General features: G+C 37.0%; 2 protein-coding genes and 1 long non-coding RNA gene across 4 annotated transcripts; 1 reads left to right on the forward strand and 2 right to left on the reverse strand.

The window, feature by feature from the left end:
- Nucleotides 1–1,548: 1,548 nt before the first annotated feature.
- LOC147552755 (uncharacterized) lies at nucleotides 1,549–5,647 on the forward strand. Its single transcript, XM_086670862.1, has 2 exons — nucleotides 1,549–3,642; nucleotides 4,360–5,647. Exon 2 carries the CDS (start codon nucleotides 4,764–4,766, stop codon nucleotides 5,400–5,402), a length of 639 nt encoding a protein of 212 aa, XP_086526988.1. The 5' UTR covers nucleotides 1,549–3,642; nucleotides 4,360–4,763; the 3' UTR covers nucleotides 5,403–5,647.
- A 1,682-nt stretch (nucleotides 5,648–7,329) lies between these two features.
- On the reverse strand, nucleotides 7,330–10,177 carry LOC147552756 (uncharacterized). The gene is made up of 4 exons (XR_015236613.1): nucleotides 10,029–10,177; nucleotides 8,565–8,639; nucleotides 8,393–8,472; nucleotides 7,330–8,044 (listed from the first exon to the last, which is right to left on the reverse strand). It is a non-coding gene; the product is annotated as an uncharacterized LOC147552756 (long non-coding RNA).
- A 1,900-nt stretch (nucleotides 10,178–12,077) lies between these two features.
- Nucleotides 12,078–18,840, reverse strand: LOC147552757 (uncharacterized). Of its 2 annotated transcripts, none has more exons than XM_086665001.1 (5): nucleotides 17,870–18,840; nucleotides 16,543–16,620; nucleotides 16,064–16,411; nucleotides 13,736–15,954; nucleotides 12,078–13,631 (listed from the first exon to the last, which is right to left on the reverse strand). In XM_086665001.1, exons 2-5 carry the CDS (start codon nucleotides 16,543–16,545, stop codon nucleotides 12,254–12,256), a joined length of 3,948 nt encoding a protein of 1,315 aa, XP_086521127.1. In that variant the 5' UTR covers nucleotides 16,546–16,620; nucleotides 17,870–18,840; the 3' UTR covers nucleotides 12,078–12,253. The 2 variants fall into 2 exon arrangements, with proteins under 2 accessions (XP_086521127.1, XP_086521128.1); XM_086665002.1 differs by having other exon boundaries at nucleotides 16,543–16,605; nucleotides 17,870–18,329.
- Nucleotides 18,841–19,227: the final 387 nt, after the last annotated feature.

Genomic DNA, 19,227 nt, shown 5'->3' on the forward strand with positions numbered 1-19,227 from the left:
ATATATATCATGATTTCAAATACTACATGTACTTTTTGTCTAACCCTACCTAGTTTGTAATTCAATATTTTGCATGATCACGTAATAATAATTATAGATAGCGTTGCTGACATCCTTTGACAACAAAATGGAAAATATCCACAATATTATAGAAGAAAAGTAAACGTTATGAATTTAAGCTTAACAATTGATTATCTTTAGATATTTATAAAATGATGGAGTAATATTTCACTCCAAAGTGAACTATAATCAAGAAAAAATGAGTGAAAAACCCAAAAATCTAGACCCTAAAAAGAAAAAAATCCACTAAAAAATAATAATGTCAAAAAAACCCATTTTTTAAACATTTTTCAAAATGTTCACAAGATATGTAATTATGTTGTTAACAATACAACATATTTTTTTCATAATTCCATTTTTACCCTTATATGTTGACAACATATATCATTGTGTTGTTATAAAATGTTGACAATATCTATAATAATGTCCCGACTTATTATAAAATGTTGGCGTCATATATAATTATGTTCTTAACAACATATATAATGTATTAGTCAAAATATTATTTGTTCGTTAACGGATTTGTTAAATACAAAGGATAATATGCATAATATTTTAATTTTTGTAAAAGTCAAATAAAAAAAATGCTTTAGTCTTTATATTTATGTCGAAAGCAAAACAAAAAATGCGGTAACCATTTATTTTTTCACAAGACAAATTGAAAAATGTTGTATCCAAAATGTTTGTGTTAGTTTGTCTATGTAAAATGCAAAAGAAAAAAATGCGAAATATTTTGGCAAAACAATGTCTAAGCAAAAACGAATTTGTTCACAAATTTACAAATTGTTGAGACTAACTAAGATTTGTTCAGAAATTTATAAAATTGTCGAGAGCAAACCAATAATTGTTCAGAAATGTTCAAAATTTTTTTTGACATTGATTTGGGCGGAAAATTTCATTTTAGAGGTACCTACTGTGTTTTTTCCTCATTATTATTTAGTATTGGGACTGATTCCCTTTAACTTTCCCATTTTGGGCCTTATAATTACCGGCCTTCTAATCAAACACGTAATGAACACAAGGGAAGAAGAGTACACCATCACTTTAAAAAGACAAAATTAATGTGCCTTAAAAAGTCTCTACTCTCTAGTATACGTGTAAGCAAGAAAATAACAAGATTTCAAGTTATCTTTTGTGGCTCTAAAAATTCACTACTTCTTTCTAAAACTTCACAATCTTTTCTCTCCAGGAAAAGGGTTTTGTCCACCACCGTCCAAATGAATATCTTACCAAAAAAAAATAAAAAAATACCCTAATTACATTGAGTGGACGTGTTCGTTTCATGTCCCTTCACTTTTGTGCTATAGACATGGACATAATTTGGTATCCATAAATGATCCTAACCTTAAAAATAGAGGGGGGATTTTCTTTTTAGAAGAATGAGACATCCCACATTGTTTTAAGTTGTACTGGCTAGATTTTAAATTTATGATGATTATGATAGAAAATCAAGAATTATAAATTAGGTAGAGTTGGTGGGCTGTTGATATTTCGATAGCTAATTTAAGGTTGGATTTTGTAGATTTCAGTTTACTTACAAAGATTTCAAATTTAAAGGATAGAGTGATAACTTTAAAACTGTATCAAAGAGAGAAATCAAAACAATTAGTATTTTTATGGTGCACTATTGGCTTCTTTTTGGAGAACTTCCTTTAGAACCTCTAGGCAATAAACTTGATCAACCATAACCAAAGTAAGAAACAAGTGCTTTGGGCTTCGAATTCATACCCCATACTCTGCAACTATTTTCTCCTTCCAAACACTTCAACAAATAACAAAACCTAGTGTTTTTTTCTCTCGCTTTGAACTTCTTTTACAACATTTGTTCCCATTGCTTCATCTTTCTTTGTTGTTATTGTTGCTATTGTTTAATTCTTTGTGGCGTCGATAGATACTCTTGTCTTTTTTGAGTTTTTTATAGAGCTCCTTTTCTCACATTCAAACCATGAGTGCCTACAGAACCCCATACGAATTTATCATATTGCCCAATTCCATGGGCTTGCATTCACAAACTCGGTCGAGTTAGTGAAACTTCAAGCCTTATCTATTTTCTTGGGAGTTAGGTATTGGTGGTGATTGATTTTGGTGGTGAAAGTGACTGTATCTCCAATTTTGGACAAGGTACCTTTAGCCAGAGTTGGGCTTAGTAATTTATGCAGGCCCGAAATAGCCAAACTTCGTCGGTGCCGATATCCCGTATATAGATGTTAAAATAAGGCCAGGGCCAGGCAAGGTTTTGTGGGCCTATAATAGGCCAGAAAGCTGGACCAGTCGGCCCAGTCCGAGCCAGCAACTTTGGGGCGGCCCTATTACTGACACAAAACACATCCAACTTGCATGTAAATCTGGCACTTCACGTGTTCCCCTAACCATTTGCTGCTTTTACTTAACTGATTAAGGGCTTACTTGATCCAGTTTAAGTCCTGTTCAATTACAACCCCAATGTTCCAAATTGATGTCCAAAATATGTCGAAGTCTTCACACCCTTTGGGATTTTTTGAATTATGAAACTGAAGACGAAATAAGTGTTTTGACTTTATGTCACCCAAATTGGGGTCTCACAAGGCATAAGATAACGATGAATTTTGTCGGTGTCAGAAGTTTAAAAAGAAACTAAAAGTCAAGTTTGCTCCACGAGACACCGAGACTGTAACTACACGTATGTTTATAAACTATTTTGAATAATTTGGGGTCAAACGACCCATCTTTAACCCATATTCGATTCAATTTAGGATTTTGTTTGCTTACTTTCTCTTAATTTTAGGTAGAATAAAGAATTTTGTAGTAGTATTTAACTTTCCACTTATATGCTTCTCAATAAATGCATAACGCGTAATACAATTAACCAACTAACTATTTTTTTTTTTTTGGAAGTCGATAACCGCCCACTGAAACACTAATAGGACCGGGCCTATAGCCCAACTAGAACATGTCCTAAAGAGCAACAACATTATTTACCCCCTAGTAATCCCAATTCAAATAACCACTTGGGCTACCAACTGTTGACATTAACCTACTAATTATCAATCCAATATTGTCGAGTAAATACTAACATCCTGGGATGAAGAATGTCCGTAAAGTTTCACCTGTTTATTTCATCGAGTCGATCGAGTTAAATATGCACGGGAGTTATTCGTGTCCTGTCCATCCATTCTTCATAGTCTAGTTGTCCAGGACGGATGTGGATTTTCAGATCTCTTTCCCAACCCTAGAAGGTGGGGTAGAGAGTACCTTTGCGTGCAAGAGTTTTTAGAGAGAGATTCTGGATTGACGGCTGAACAATCGTTACAGTTAAACCGACAGCCGTCTTCAGTAAGAAGTCTCAGAATGACCTATATACCCTTCTCTTTCCTTCCTCCCTCATGCCTATTTCATGTCTCTTTCTTTTCTCTCTCTACTTCCTCTCTCTCTCTCTCTAAACAACCAAATTAGGTTACCAGTCCGACTCTCTCAGAACCAAATCTACTCATTCCATAAAACCCTAATTTTCAATCTCTAGATCTCTTCCCCGATCGTAAAAACCAATAGAAAATGAAATCTCAGAGAATTCGATTCCCTTTAATTCGTCCTCCATTTCACCAGGTAATTCTCTTACTCTCTCTCTCTCTCTCTAACTGCTTAGGGATCCGCTGGTACTCTTCATATCGCGTTCAATTGATTTTGTTTTGGATGATCTCATGGTGTTTTCCATCGGCAATTCGATCTTATTTTCAGTTCTAGTATTGTTGTCTGATTCGAATTTCATGCTTCTTCTAGTTATAGATATAGATCTGTTTTATTAGATTTTGAACAATTTTAGGAGATTTTCAATCTGGGTTATGGATCATGTTAGTTATTCAATCAACACAGTTTATGGATCTTTCGTACCCCAAATTAGGGTTGTAAATTTGGTTCCAAAATTCGAACCTTTTCTTCTGGACTTATACTTTGATTTGTACGTTCAAGGAGTAGAAGTTTGGTACTAAGATGGTTTTAGAATAGTCCCACAGGGAGAAAGAGTGAAGAATATAATATCTATGTCCTATTCACTCATTGCCGGTTGGTTTTGAATTGGATTTCTAGATACTTAGTTTCTTTTAGATCTGCATAGTGAGGGTTCCCTAGCTCTTTTTGGTAAAATGGTAAACCATTGCTTAATTATGCTAAATCATGTGTTCCCCAATTTTGTTAGGTTTTTTTTTTGCAGATTATGGGTTTTTAGCTCTTGCAAGAATTCACTTTATTTATTTATTTTATAAATCTGTCTTGCAATATTTGGAAGTTGTAAATTGATATTTATCTTATAAATTTCTATCGCAGTAGAGGGATTAATCTGAGATTCTGAGTCGCTTGGTTTGTCTTTGGCTTCTTCAATTAAGATTTGACCTCCATTAGCTATGATGGGTACATTCAAGGGTGTAGTGAGATTGGGAAAAATGATGCCGAAAGATGTGTTTGTAAGCGGATACCGTTTCTCCCTTCTGTTATCTCCCGTAGTTTCTTTTTGGGATTGCATCGTTAGGAAGATGAGATATTCTTTCAGACCTGAGTGGGTGTAGAGCCAATTATCTTATAGATCTTATATTTCACTCGACCGTTATTTTTGGTAGTTAGTGTTTTATATAAGCATAAAACGTTATATAGAAACTTATACAAGTGATAGTTTAGTTGTCGACGAAATTATAGCAAACAGGATTTGTTTATTTAAGTTGAGTCTTGTGACTATGGATAATGCTGGATGTGTCCAAGTGCCGCCGCCTGTTGTTAGGAAAGGGAAGAAGAAGCAGGCGAAGGATGAAGTAGACCGTATCAAACAAGCTGAGAAGAAAAGGAGGCGTCTTGAAAAAGCACTTGCTACTTCTGCTGCCATTATATCCGAGCTTGAAAAGAAGAAACAGAAGAAGCAGGAAGAGCAGAAGAGGCTAGATGAAGAAGGAGCTGCCATAGCAGAGGCAGTAGCTCTTCATGTCCTTGGTGAAGATTCAGATGATTCATGTAAGATTATGCTGAAAAATAATGAAGGTTTCAATCCATGGAACAATTCGAATCTGGGATTTTACAGGGGAGGATGGAGATCGAGCTCGCTCGATCAAGTACTTACGAAGTATTCCATCGAAAAGTTCGGATGGGCATCTGATGCCTGTGGACTAGAACCCAATCGTGGAGTCAGCAGCTGGTCTTCTCCTCCTAATTCAACATCATATTTTGGCGACAGAAGTCGAAGAATGACCGAGATATCGGCAGAGCTTATTGCAGCAGAAGCTGTTTCTTCTCTTCAAATCGCAGAAGATGCGCGAGCAGATACAATCATCATCAATGGAGTGTTGAATAGTAAATTGAGCAGTTATAGTAACCAGTTCTAATTTCTATAAGAAGCTAAAGTTCGATAATATCTAGAAAAGAATAAGGACTTGTATATACTTATCATACGCTTGTTGCCTTAATAGTCCGGTGAAACTGGTCTTGTGTCGGCTTGTTATATGTCATATCGTGGGGTCATTTTGTCGAACAATTATGTGTCGTTTTGAATTGTGTTTCTGCATTAAGCTTGGCTATACCTATCTGTCTTGTGATTTCATTTTGTTCAATAGTCAATTCTGTTTTCTTATTTTGTATTTTATATGGTGATTGAAGATAGACATTTTGGATTAATCCCTTGGTGGGGTGAATATCCGACATAGTTCTTTATGATTTATCTGCAACCATTTTCATTGAAAGAGCTTGAATTCAGAAGAGTTCTCATTTGCTTCATTTGTGTATGTGCATTTTAAAAAATGGTGTCTGCGATATTTTTTTTTTGCCCAGCCCGACTCAGACTCAAATGGATCTAAAACCGGCGTAAAATAGGTTTCGTCCGGATACACAACATATTTTAACAACTTTTTTGTTATCCCTTAAATGAAAAGTGTTTTTTTGTCAATAATCCATTTGATTCGTTTGGTACACTATGTAAGTAAGTGTTTTTATATCTTAAAAAACAACCACAGGCCATATGAAGAACCTTAAGGCCCCTTAAAAGATCAAAATTTGAGAAATTAGAACTTCATTTGTAGTGGTAATGATAGTTTTAGTATTGATGGTGGTAGTAGTGGCCGAGTTGTAGCGACTATGGTGGAGTTGTAGTAGTTATGTGGTGGAAAGGGGTGTTGTTGGTTGAGTTGTGGTGGTGGCAGTGCATGATGTTGGTGGAGGTGTGGTGATGGAGCAATGGAGACCAGGTGTGGTGGAGTTGTGGCAACGACAATAGTTGTGGAAATGAGGTATTGTTGGAAATGAGGTGGTGTTGATGAAGTTAAGACGATGGGGTGAAATGTTGTCGGTGGAGCGGTTGATTGGTGGCGATGTTTGTGAAGTAGTTCTTGGGTGGTTGTGGTGGTGGAGGAGTTGCGGTGGAATTGGAATTGCGACAGACGCCTAGTTGCGACGAAGTTGCTGAAGTGGTGGAGTGGTGGCAAAGGTGGTTGTGATGAGGGTGAATGTATATTGACGTTGACGAAAGAAGAAAGTATTTTTAACCTGACTTTTTAAAAAACAACTACTAAATAAAAGCCACAAAATTGAGGCTTCAGTCTTTTAGATAAAATAGATTTTCTTGTTTCAAATAAACTGCAAATTTTTTGAAAGAGGAAGCACATAAATTTTTAAAGAAACACTTAAATAAGCTCATTTTTAGGTTATATAAAACAAGCACTACACTTCGTCTTTCCATATTTGCATTTGTTTTAGGGTTGGACCCAAGGCAGGTCATATTTGCATACGTTCAAATTTGAAACGTATTACTACTAACAAATCACTCTAAAATCACTGAAATTCAACATATTACCGATGATAAGCACTTTCCAAAGATTTTTAATCACTTCAAAAACTTTTCAAACACTAAACTAGAAGATAAACTCATAAAAGAAATACTCCATTTTCAGAACCAGTTTCGTATAAGAAATTGAGACAATCTAAAATTTTTTTAGTCTATTTCTTCAATGAACAAACTATAGATGATACCCATGAACAAACACGAAACAATCTAAAGGTCTTGAAGCAGATTTCGAAAAAAAAAACAATCAAAATGAAAATGGAAGAAGAGAAATAAAATGTCAGAGTTCTTGGAACCCATACATACCTATCAATATAGCGAGAAGGTTGTGCGCCTATAGTATCGCGGGCGTATAGCAAAAAGAAAAAGGAATTGGGGTACCTATAGTATTACACCAAATTTTGCCATTTGCAAAAAGAGAGCCTTGGACTTGTGTATATGTAAAAGATGGGGACAGTTGACAAAATGCCATCCCTTAGAAACAACCATCTTCATCATATAATCAAGTTTTATAATACCAACTCTGTTCCCTTAAACCTGTCTTCATCTATCTGTCAATAACAAATACTCCCATACAATAAGAATCTTCTTTGTTTCTCTCTCTAAAACTCCTCTCTCTCTCTCACTAGAACAAGAGTCTCTAATAACTCACACGGCCATAGAAATTCAGATCTTGTTATCCACCAAACCATCATACCAAAAAAAAAAAATTGATAAAATGTGCTTCATCTTCTCTTTCTGGTGAAGGGAATCTCTGTCTATTGTCAGACAACATATAGCTGGCTTTGCTCCCCTAACTTCCTCACTGCCCTTCTGTCCTATAATATACCAAATCTATATACTACTTTCCTCCACCTTTCTTAGATCAATTTCCTCTACCCATTATCAGATTCATCTAAATGCTCTATATAAGAAAGAACCCAAACCTCAAAATTCAAACCAGTTCTATCCAAAAATACTCAAAATAGCAGATCAGAGAAACTTTTATCTAGTAGTGTTATCTTATTAACTATTGGGAAGATGAGCAATAAGGTCAGAGTTGTACTTGATTCCGGAGTTGCAGGAAATATTCGTCGGAGAAGACCCCTGCCAAAGAGAGGTCAGATTAAGTCCAAGATAGCAGCTAACGCCTTCCACTCCATCGTTTCTGTACTATGTAAAGCCACTTCACAGCGATCGAATTCCAAATACTATCTGCTGAGAGAAATCAGAAATATTAGACGTATATGAAACAACGTATGAAATGGTCTAGCTCATCAATGTAACTTAGTTTTGTTCACAATATTTCAGTTTTAAATGGAAATATTTGTTCTCGTTTTTTTATTTTGTACGTTTTTATATCTTTCGTAGTTTTTATACGGTATTTTGTAGCGGTGATATACCCATTTTGGATGATTTATTCACATTCAAAAGACAAAATTTTCACCTGAATCAGTCCCATCTCAAGTATCAAACCACACATGAATAAATGTCGATTCTAAATGAAGCAGTCGAATTGATAGATTCGGGAACAAATCGACAAAAAGGAAGGTCATAATGTACCTACAGACAACAGCCGAATTGATAGATTCAGGTAGAACTAAACAAAGTAAGCTTTGACTTTAGGCATCTGCATAATGTACCTACAGACAGAAGCCGAATTGGTAGATTCGTTTAGAAATCAACAAAAAAGGAAGAAGATCGTCTCGCCCGTAGCACTGTGTTTCAGCATCACCTTACTGGTTGGACACGTAAAAACCTTAATTCCCCGTTCGCAATAACTGAAAGACCATTCCTCGTCTCCATAAACCTGCCAAACAGAACATAAAATGATTATCTTGACAAAAATGTAAAGAGAGTAATTTTTAGCATGCATTCCTTTTCGGTCACTTTCAGTAATTTTTCTTTTGTTGAACCGGTAGCCTTCAGTATAGTTTGAGAAACATACAAAAACAAGCAAGACAAATCACTTATAATTGCCAGACGGGAGATTAACCAAACACTCTTTTATCAAATCCAGGAATGGAATTGAGATCAGTCGTCTCTTTCGAAGCTCCTTGGTAAGTACGGAAATGAAGACATCTCCCATGACTGACAGCCCTAGACATTATACCTACAATCTCTGTAGATAGACCAGAATACGGAATTTAGCTAACACTAATAACTTTCGCTACGAAGCCTAAGTTTACCCTATGCGTCTGACAACTTAACGCACATCATAAGGTACAAAGAAGATATTATTAGAAAGAATTCATAGTTATCCTAGAAAAAGCATTATTATATAAGAGGAAGAATAGAAATCATATTCGCATCACGGAATAAAGTTCATACTTTATCTCGGAACAACCTACAAGTGTCAAAAATCAAGCCTCGGTTAAATTGAGCTCTTTCTGCGCAAGTCATGAGAAACTGCACAATTTTTACTTCACGTAACAAGTGTTTATGCTTCTCAAAAGTAAACCAAGTAAATGCAGGACCTACTTTATATCTAAAATGCCAAATCTTTTAGCAGAATTTAGCCTAATTGGGTCAAAATCCACATGATCTAGACCTAGTTGCAGTTGTACAACAACTTCTCTCCTGAAACAGAAACATTATATATATGACACCACTTCCCACATGTGGAATAATATAATCATTTATATGTAAAAGGATGCAGTTGACAAATGAATAGACCTCCCTTAGAAACAAGGATAACAACCATCTTCATACAATCCACTTTTATATATCAACTCTGTCCCCTCGAGTCTGTCTTCATCTATCTGTCTCTCTCTCCCTCTTTTCCTAGAATCTACCAACAACCTTCAACAAAGAAGAGTCTCCAATAACCCACACGCCCGTAGAAATTTAGATCTTGTTATCCACCAAATCATCCAACCCAAGAAAAAACAATCTTAATCATCTATTGAATGGAATCTTTCTCTACAGTCACAGACAACATAGCTGGCTTTGCCTCCCTAACTTCCTCACTGCCCTTCTGTTCTATAATATATCTATCTATATACTTTCCTCCACCTTTCTTAGATCAATTTCCGAGACCAATTATCGAACTCATCTAAATGCTATATAAGAAAGAACCCAAACCTCAAAAGGCAAATAATTTCTATCCAAAAGACTCAAATAGAAAATCAGAGAAACTTTTATATAGTAGTTATCTTATTATCTATTGGGAAGATGAGCAATAAGGCCAGAGCTGTACTTGATTCTGGAATCGCAGGAAATATCCGTCGAAGAAGGCCACTGCCAAAGAGAGGTCAGATTAAGTCCAAGATAGCAGCTAACGCTTTCCACTCCATCGTTTCTGTACTGTGTAAAGCCACTTCACAACGATCGAATTCCAAATCATATCTGAGAGAAATCAGAAATATCAGACGTATATGAAACAATGTATCAAATGGTAGCTCATAAATGTACCTAATTTTTCTTTACGATATTTCAATTTTGCATGGGAAGATTCTTGTCTTTTGAATGGAAATATTTGTTTTTGGTTTCATACTTAATTTTATTTTACACGCCACTGATTTTTCGTAGTTTTTATACTCAATTCTGTGGCGATACCCATTTGGACTGGTAGATTCACATTTAAAAGACAAGATTTTAACTGAATCACCCCGTCTCAAGTATCAAACTACCTATATCCCATGAATAAATGTTGCTTACTAACAAGGACATTTTTATTAATCCGAAGAAACTGAAGTCAAACAAATAAAATTAACTTAACAACAGTAATTGTTATGTTCGGAAGTTTTGGAACAATTCTAGTGCTTCCACCTGGTTATGTAATCAGACAAGCTTCCTATTAACAGAAGGAAAAAAAGAGTGATTTCGAATAAGATGAGGTACCCATAAACAAAGTAAACATGAATGAGCAGTGAAATCCTGTCGACTGGAATTCTAGGGACTTAAAGCCTTTCACACAACTCGCGACATAAAATGATTTCAATTTTTCGATAGCGGGTCATATGAAGCATGCGTTCCTTCTCAGTGAACCTGCCAAACTATCCTGACAAAAATGTAAAGAGATACATATACAGCATGCATTCCTTCTAGGTGACGCATTGGCATGCAGTATAGCTTGAGAAACGCACAAAAACAAGCAAAAAAGTCAATTACAAATTTCAGGGAGGAGGAGAACTGCCTTTATTAGGATTCAGAGGCATTCTACTCTTTCGAAGTTCTTGGCAAGTATAGGAATGAAGACATCTCATGACTGAGACCCCTAGACATTATACGAATAAACTTTCCAGAGATAGAACAGATTACCGAGTAGATGGCAACTTGTCTCAATCGACACTTAAGATTTGCTAAGAGGCCTACCACATTAAGAAACCAACGTTTTACCATGCGAGTCTCACGACTAAATATCATACGATCCAAACAAGTTATTAATAGAAATGTTTTGTCCTTTCTTCGTGTAAGAAGCGAAAACTCATGATGACGATATTATCACGAACATAAAGTGAACTCCTTCACGAGCTTCATGTCTCAGAACGATTCAGGAAAGATGCTTATGAGAGTAAACCAAAGTACCCCCTGAACTTAATTGAGTATCTAAAGATGCCAAATCTTTAACGTGAATTTTAATCTAATTTAGTCGAAATTCAATATGATCTAGACCTAGTTGTACAACAAATTTTCTCCTGAAACAGAAATAGTATATACAACCACTTCGCGGAGATTCAATAAATAAAACAGATTAAACTAATCATTCTTAGAGAGAACTTGGATTTAAAATAGAGAGGGGAAGAACCTGACCTGAATCGCGCTGTGGAAATTCAACCTAAAGCAATCGCGTCTTTGAAGATCATGCTGATCTGGATAATTAGTTGTGTTATTTGTCTCAGAAGAATCACTATTCGTCACGACGTAGATGAGGAGGATTCCTTCCGTCTTCTTGTTCTCTAGTTTCTCTCTCTATTCTCTGTTCTGCTATTCTTTATCTTCTGTCTTAAAAGGGGACACTTCACTTATACATCAAATTTAAGCATGAAATAACACTACTAATCTCAAGATGTGAGATTAGACGGAACCAGAACATTAGTTAATTTTCTTCAAGAAACAAGATCCGAATCCTGCTTTACAGAGACTTTCTTCAACAGGTGTGTGTGCATGCATATGCACAGGTGGGGCAAGTTGTAGTCCAGGACATAAGGACATTGGTGTACTTTTGACGCTCATGTTCGGTACAATTCATAAATTAAACGATGCAATATTAGGGAAGAAAAAGAATTAGTATTTTACTGCAATCTTGCCAAAAAAATTTAATCAAGATCATATATATTACTACCCAAAAGTAAGATTGCAGGTTGGGAGATGTTTCCCCTGAAAACAACAAAAAGATTCATCAGGTTCAACCTCTCCTCACTTACTCCTGCAACCCAAAACTAATACATGAAATAAAAAACAAATAGAAAGCCAAGAAAGTTAAAGTCTTCTTCTCTTTAGTGCTAATTCATCTTCACATTCGGCGAATGATTTCGAATTATTCTCAGTATACTTCACATCTCGGCCATATCTGAAATTACTTTTATCTTCTCTACTACCCCTAGCTGCATCATCTCCAACTCTATTATTGTCAATACTTTGAACATAATCTTCCTTATAATTCCCTCTACCATGGAATCCTGATATATCCTTGTTCCGACATTTTCTTATTTCAAAATCATTTTCTTCGTCATATTGGAATCGCTTTACTGGTTCATTTGTATCGTACCGTCTTCTTATTGGGTTCATCGGGCCATATCTCTCACCATTTTTCTTTTTGTCACTGTCAAGTTCATCATACCTATTAGGTCTTCTACCATTTCCATCCATATCTCGCAACCTTCCAGTATGCATTGGTCTCCTGTAGTATTCATCTGATGACCTCACATGATTTCTCTTGAAAATTCTTTCAGGAGATCCCCTCCATGAAACCGAAGAAGGTTGTTGCTTGTATCCTCCTATATGATCCCTAAAATAATCCACACTACTATCCTTCCTATTATCGTCAGTCCATCTCGATGAATGTTGTGGGGAACCATGCCGTCTTCTAGGAATAGAAGCAAACTCTGATATCATATGGTCCGGTCCATAACCAGGACGTCGATGGGGTGATCTCACTTTGTCCATTCTAATATCGGGCCTGAAACTAGGAGGAGATCTACTGTATCTTCTTCTTGGAGATGACCACATATTGGGAGACCGAGTTCTAGATCTGGGTCGAGGTCGTTTGCAAGGTTGAGATAGATGAGGAGCTTCTCTTCTATTAATAGGATAAATCAAGGAAGAATCAATGCCTTCATCAGGGGGGAACCCATTATGCCTCTCCCTTGGCACTGTACGCACCAGTCGAGGCCCATATCTCTCTGGTCTGCTCCTACACGGGCTAACCTCTCTTACTGTTCCAAGTCCGTTATGCGCAAACACCTCATCCCTGCCAATTGGTGATCCCCTTCTTGTATTTGGTCCATGCCCAACTTGTGATGAAGCATTTGTAGATTGTCTGTGGATTCTGCCACTAGTACTCGGTCCCATACTACCTGATTTTATAATTGTACCATCTCGGGCAACAATAAAACCATTGTTCTCTAATTTTGCAGCAGCAGCTGCAGCAGCATTTTTTGACGCAGAACTGAGTGGCCCATAATAAGTCGGTGAATTCTGGCGATTTTGACCCCAGTTCTCACGTGAAGAATCAAACGGACGATTAGTTCCCTGGCCTCTGCCATGCATATGCAACGAAGACCCGCCCCTTCCTGTGCATTTTAGAGAACCAAACTCCATTATGCCTCTAAGATTTGGATCATCAAAACCGTTGGATCTGAAAAAATAGTAGTGGTCAGTCAAGCATTATTTCGAATGACTCAAGTAATACCAAGAAATGAAACCATAAAAATGTCAAATAATATGGTATAGCAAAATTACCTGCTTGAGTTTATACAAGCCTTATCCTTGTCAACCAACTCAGATGACAATCTAGTCACCTCAGTTATGGTGATTCCTGCCGAATTTCTACAACCTTCTGGAACCTTATCCCATCCTGACAATTTCATTGTCGAATTTCCTGCTTTAACAACATCCTTAATAGCACAAGAACCTAACTCTCCACGTTTAGCCAAGTTCGACTGCTGAACTTTGAACCCAAAATTATCGATCTCCGGATATCTCTCTTGCCTATAAACTTCACCTTTCTCTATTTGTATTGAAATGGAGATGGTATTATCTTCAGGAGCTTTATATCCATTAGTATCTCTGTTATCTGACTCATAATCAACATTCTCAGTTTCCACTTCTTCACCTGCATCTTCCCAATTATGTTCAATTGACTCCCTCAATTCCCCATCCTCATACTGAGATTCATAACCACTCCGAAGCTCAATCACTTTCTCAGTCTCAGCTACAGGCTCAGGAGCATTATGGGAAACATCTGAATCATACTCACAATCATCAAAAGGATCATCTTCTAAAGCTACCTTACCAGGGCTATTAACAGGATCAGCATTACTTCTACATGCTTCGTCGGAGCTTAAACTACACATAGCTCTTCGTTTTTCGAGCATTCTTGGAGTCAGTCTCGCCTTATGGGTGGATATTTCGGAGTCACTATGTACTAAAGCCACTTCATTAGTATCTAAAATAAACACATCTTTAGACGTCACCCTAACATCTTGAACTTCGGCATTTGCATTAGCTACATGTTCATCTTCAGTAACAGAAGCATCCAATGTGCACAATTCTTCACATTTCTGCGATGCTTGTGTAAGACCCAGTCCATCTGAGAGACCCAGTCCATCAGGCCAAGGTTTTAGAGTTTCACAGTGGGTAACATCCAAGTTTACAGTTGTGTTGGGTGCAGTTAATTCAACTAGCAAACCAGAGTTCCTGTTCGAACTTTCATCATTGGAGCAAGTTCTTCTGGAAATTACTGGATCAGATACAATCACATCACACTTCTGAAATAACGAATTCTCCAAGATAACTGTTTCAACTCCTGTCTCTGCAGAGTCTGCACCACAATCACTTTCTTCTTTCTTAAGAACATTAGTTAGGGATGTCACATGTCCAGCCTGCTCGGACGGTGTTTCACAAGGAATACTTCCTCCTGCTGAAGAAGAGTGATTAACATGTATATTACCATCAGGAACACTGGGGCCGGGCTCTCTTTGATCACAGACTAGTTTTGTTACTTGTATGAGGTCATTAGTAGACTTTTTAATTTCCGATGATAGAACCATTCCTTGAGAGCTGGAAGTTTGGTCGACAGCTTTGCTTGCTTCTAACTCAAGCAGCCCAGGAACCAATCTGACAGGGTCTTCAAGCCTGTCAACGTCTTTAAGTGGTAAAACTTTGGTCGAACATTTTGCATCTTTGGTCCCTCTATCAACATTCTCACTCTGCATAGAATCATCACACCTGGTTCCCTGAACAGAAGTTTGACGAGTATCCACAATTGGATTTACACAAGGATTTTCCCAGACATCCATGATAACATTCAAGTCCCAGTGAAATCTGTCATCTCGTGAAGCAGATTCAAGTTCTGTCACAGTCCCACCACCTTCACTGGTAGGAAGTTTTGAAGATGCATTTGTATTTGTATCTTGAAGGACTGTGCTCTCCATATTCTTTCCATTTACAGCATCTCTTGCTATATCTTCGGTGCAGTCCTCGGGTCTCTCTGTTGATTTTACAGGTTCCTCCATAGTACCAGGAGTACACAAAGCAATTCCTTCACTCGAAGTATCAGTACAGTTTTTCAAATCATTCACACAAGATTTCTCTGTCACATGGGATCCCAAATTCGCCAAAACTTCAACAGGCCCTTCTAGGTAAGAAAACTTTTCACCAAACGAACCCTCATCGTCAATGTGGTTGCTGCAAGCAGCAGCGGCCAGTATCGATATACCTGAAAAATCTTCATTCTCATCCGGTGTCTCATGAATCTTCCACGAGTTAACCTTTGCATTAGACTTCTTCAAACCCAAAGCGGGTCGATCGTTCGAAATCCAGCCGGTCCCGGGCTCATCTTGGTGTGGAGAAGGAATGCGAGGTGGCGGTGAAGGAGATCGGAAAAACACTCTTCTTTTCTTGATTGGTACGTGCTCTATTTTGTCGCTGAAGCGTCTCCCAAGCACTGTCACACCAAGCTGCCAAGAAAACAATGGTATTAAGCAAGCGTTTCTGAAAGAAACAAGTTATTGAGAAGCATCTGGACGGATAAGCAATATAATGAGCAGAGCATGTAGTTATAGTAACCTTTTCAGACTCTGAAACAGGCATATCTACTACCCTATTTGAGTTCTTATCACTAGCTTCAACACTCCCAGCAACCGAGTTTTCACTCCTTTCCACGCTTTTCGGGAAAGGTTTCCTAGCTCGTCTTGACGCACTCCTGTTTCCTTTCGAAACTTTCTTCCAAGTCAAATCAGGATTGAAAAAAGATGTAAACTCCAGACCCTCTGTACTGACCATACTTTTGGGTATAGATCTTCGAGCAGCGACTGATGGTTTAACACTACATATCTTGCATGATGCAATCGCTAGTCTATTTCCACTCCGTCTCAGATTAGAGGCTGATCCTCCACTACAAGTACATAACCGAATCTGCAAACCAATAAGAAAATTTTCTACTCAGACTATGAGGTTATACTAATCTACGCATTAGAGATATCCAGAAGTGTGTCTAACAAATTATAATTTTCAAACAATTGGGTAGATGGGATCTGCAAACCAACCATTAAATCCAGATCCTCATTCCTTTGCCCGAACTAGAGATTGCAGCACTGCCGACTCCTTCCCTGCGAAAAGCGTCCCTGTAAGACACGTGGTTAAAATCAACACAGGCATGAAAAAAAGGTATATGATATTTAGAAACAGCATGTACATCGTAATCAACAGCCTAATTACCAAACCCTAAAGCTGATAACAAGACTGCCAAAATAATGCCTTCACAAGCCTTTAAGGCATGAATACAATTTCCTCACTTCAAATCCTTTGGTGCCAACCAAAATTGGCAGACAAAAAGCCTAAAAGTAACATAAATAGGGCATCATATATATGATGCTATGACTTCACTTGCAATTCCTAACACCCAACTGTGAAACTTGGTTTAGGCTCTAATGTCAATTTAGAGCCACCAAGGCCAGCAAAATCTATCTAGAAATGGATTGAAATAATTGAAACAATCTCCACCAACCACTGGCCAAACAAAAGGGCAACCATAGTAACATATATTTCATCATCATATAGATAAATTTATCAGTCAATCCACATAAGCTTGCACCATGACAATCCAGATCAAACATTCAAACCCATTAGTTATAAGTGGATAAATCGGATAACTCAACCAGATCAAAAGAAATCTGCCAAGAAGAAACCTAGATCTTCTTTTGCCATGGTTTAATCCTGAAAACCCTAATCTATCTAATGCTAAGAAAGTATCAACCCATGTAGAGAAATCCTGCGTTTATGAGGTGGAGATCCAGTTGACCTGTATTAATCTCATAGGAGTCGGACTGAACGACGGCCATAGCAGCTTCTGCAACAAACCCTAATATTTCTAGGTAGAGTTAATGGAAACTCGTATAAACCCCTGTCCGCCTGAAGAAGTTTTGGAAGCTTTCCTTGTCTAAAACCCATTAACTAGAAGATACTTCTAAGTCCGGAGCCAAGACAAACCAAACCCTAGATTCCTGCAACAGGAAAACAAGATCCAAGACGATGGAATCATCTGATCAATGATCCAGAGACAAAAGCAAACATCAATCAGTTAACTCCGTTCAGATTGAATCTTCTTTTGATCAAACCCCTAAAACCTAGTAACTCCCAACAGATCTAAATCAGAAGCGGGAAAAAAACTTCATTGATCTTCGACCTGTTTCTAAACGTAATCTTCATACAAACTCTTGCGTGAAGAAGATCAATCCAAGCTTTGGAAGCACAATATTCAATTCGAAGATAGAACAATCGAACCAGTTTCCACCACACCCATTTATTCTTAATTGAAGAAAAACAAACCAAGAAAACATATTAAAATCAAGAACTAGGGTTTCATCAATATACCTGAAAATCAATCTTCTCTTCTTCTCAGATCCTTCGTCAAATCGCAACCCTGATTCCAAAAACAAACAAAGTTTCTCTTTCCAAAGCCAAATACACAAAAACGAACCAGAAACTCTTTCTCTCTCTAGAAATCTTCTTCTTCTTCTTCAACAAGCTACTGATATTGTTGTTTGGATTCTTTTCTTCTACTTCTTCACCTTCTTGTTGTTGTTGTTGTTGTTGTTTCTCTCTCTAACTTTGATGATCAAAATAATACTTTCAGAAAGATGGATTGATTCTTGTTTCCATCCACTCACAAGAATCAATCAATCCAATCTTCTTTCTTTCTTTCTTCTTCTTCCCTGTTTGTTTTCAATCTGAAAAATAAAAAAGAAACTAGGATTTTTTTTCCTTTACCACGTATTTATGGTTATTATTCTTCCCAAACTATCCTCATTTTATTTTCATATTTACTTTACTCGTTTAGGTTTGGTTTCCGGTTTGGTTTATAAGTCAACACCTCCGATTATGACTTTTTTGGACTCTCACTATTAGCAATCCAAGACGACTCATTGCCACATCATAGTGAAGTTTCTACACCACTAATAAAATGCCACGTGGACAACTTAGTGGGTCCAGATTAATTTTATCCTACGTGGCATATCCTTAGGGAGAGTGTAACCTATGTGTTTCAAAGGGAACAAGATCAAATTGAAGATCTCTAAAATTGTTCTGGTTAGCTCACATTGATGGACTATCTATTTAGATCACATTGACAGACTATCTATTCATATCACATTAATACACTATGGAATCGTACCACATTGATACGCTATCGGCTCAGATCACGTACTATCAGTTCAGATCACATTGATAGGTTAAAGTAAATTAATGGATACTCTAAATAGATACTTCCAATGAGAATATTTTCTATATCGAAAAGAAAATAAGCAAGGTCACCCTTGAGATCCAAATTGGATTTCAGTCACATTAGGTCGATGGATAATAGATTCAAGTATTTGATCCTAGGTGGGAGATACATATCATTCCACTTCCACCAAGACTTCAACTATGGATACAAACACACCCAACCCACACCATTAGTTCATATTATTGTTGGGGAACTTCCATGCATTAAGAAGAAGAGAAAAATCTTAAAACCAAATCTAAAAGAACTTGAGTTAGATTTGAAGTTCTTTTATTTTGAGATTTTATGGCTGGTTATCTCAGTGGTGGTTAAGTTGATTTTAGATCAGTCTATGTCGAATATAAAATATATACTCTCAATTAGGAGACTATATTCTAAACCTAACATGATTATCATGTGTATAATCATTAGAATAAAAAACCAAATAGGTTTGTTTGTTGTTGAAAGGGGC

This window comes from Eschscholzia californica, unplaced genomic scaffold (genome assembly GCF_041429995.1).
Source record: "Eschscholzia californica isolate CP2 unplaced genomic scaffold, dmEscCali1.0.p SCAF_3, whole genome shotgun sequence".
In the NCBI taxonomy this organism is placed as follows: Eukaryota; Viridiplantae; Streptophyta; class Magnoliopsida; order Ranunculales; family Papaveraceae; genus Eschscholzia; species Eschscholzia californica.

Coding starts and splice junctions, on each gene's coding strand:
- LOC147552757 (XM_086665001.1), bottom strand. Junction 15,955..16,063: donor CTGTTTCAGAGTCTGAAAAG/GTTACTATAACT, acceptor TTTTCTTGGCAG/CTTGGTGTGACAGTGCTTGG. Junction 13,632..13,735: donor GCTTGTATAAACTCAAGCAG/GTAATTTTGCTA, acceptor CTATTTTTTCAG/ATCCAACGGTTTTGATGATC.
- LOC147552755 (XM_086670862.1), top strand. CDS start 4,764: ATGGATAATGCTGGATGTGTCCAAGTGCCGCCGCCTGTTGTTAGGAAA.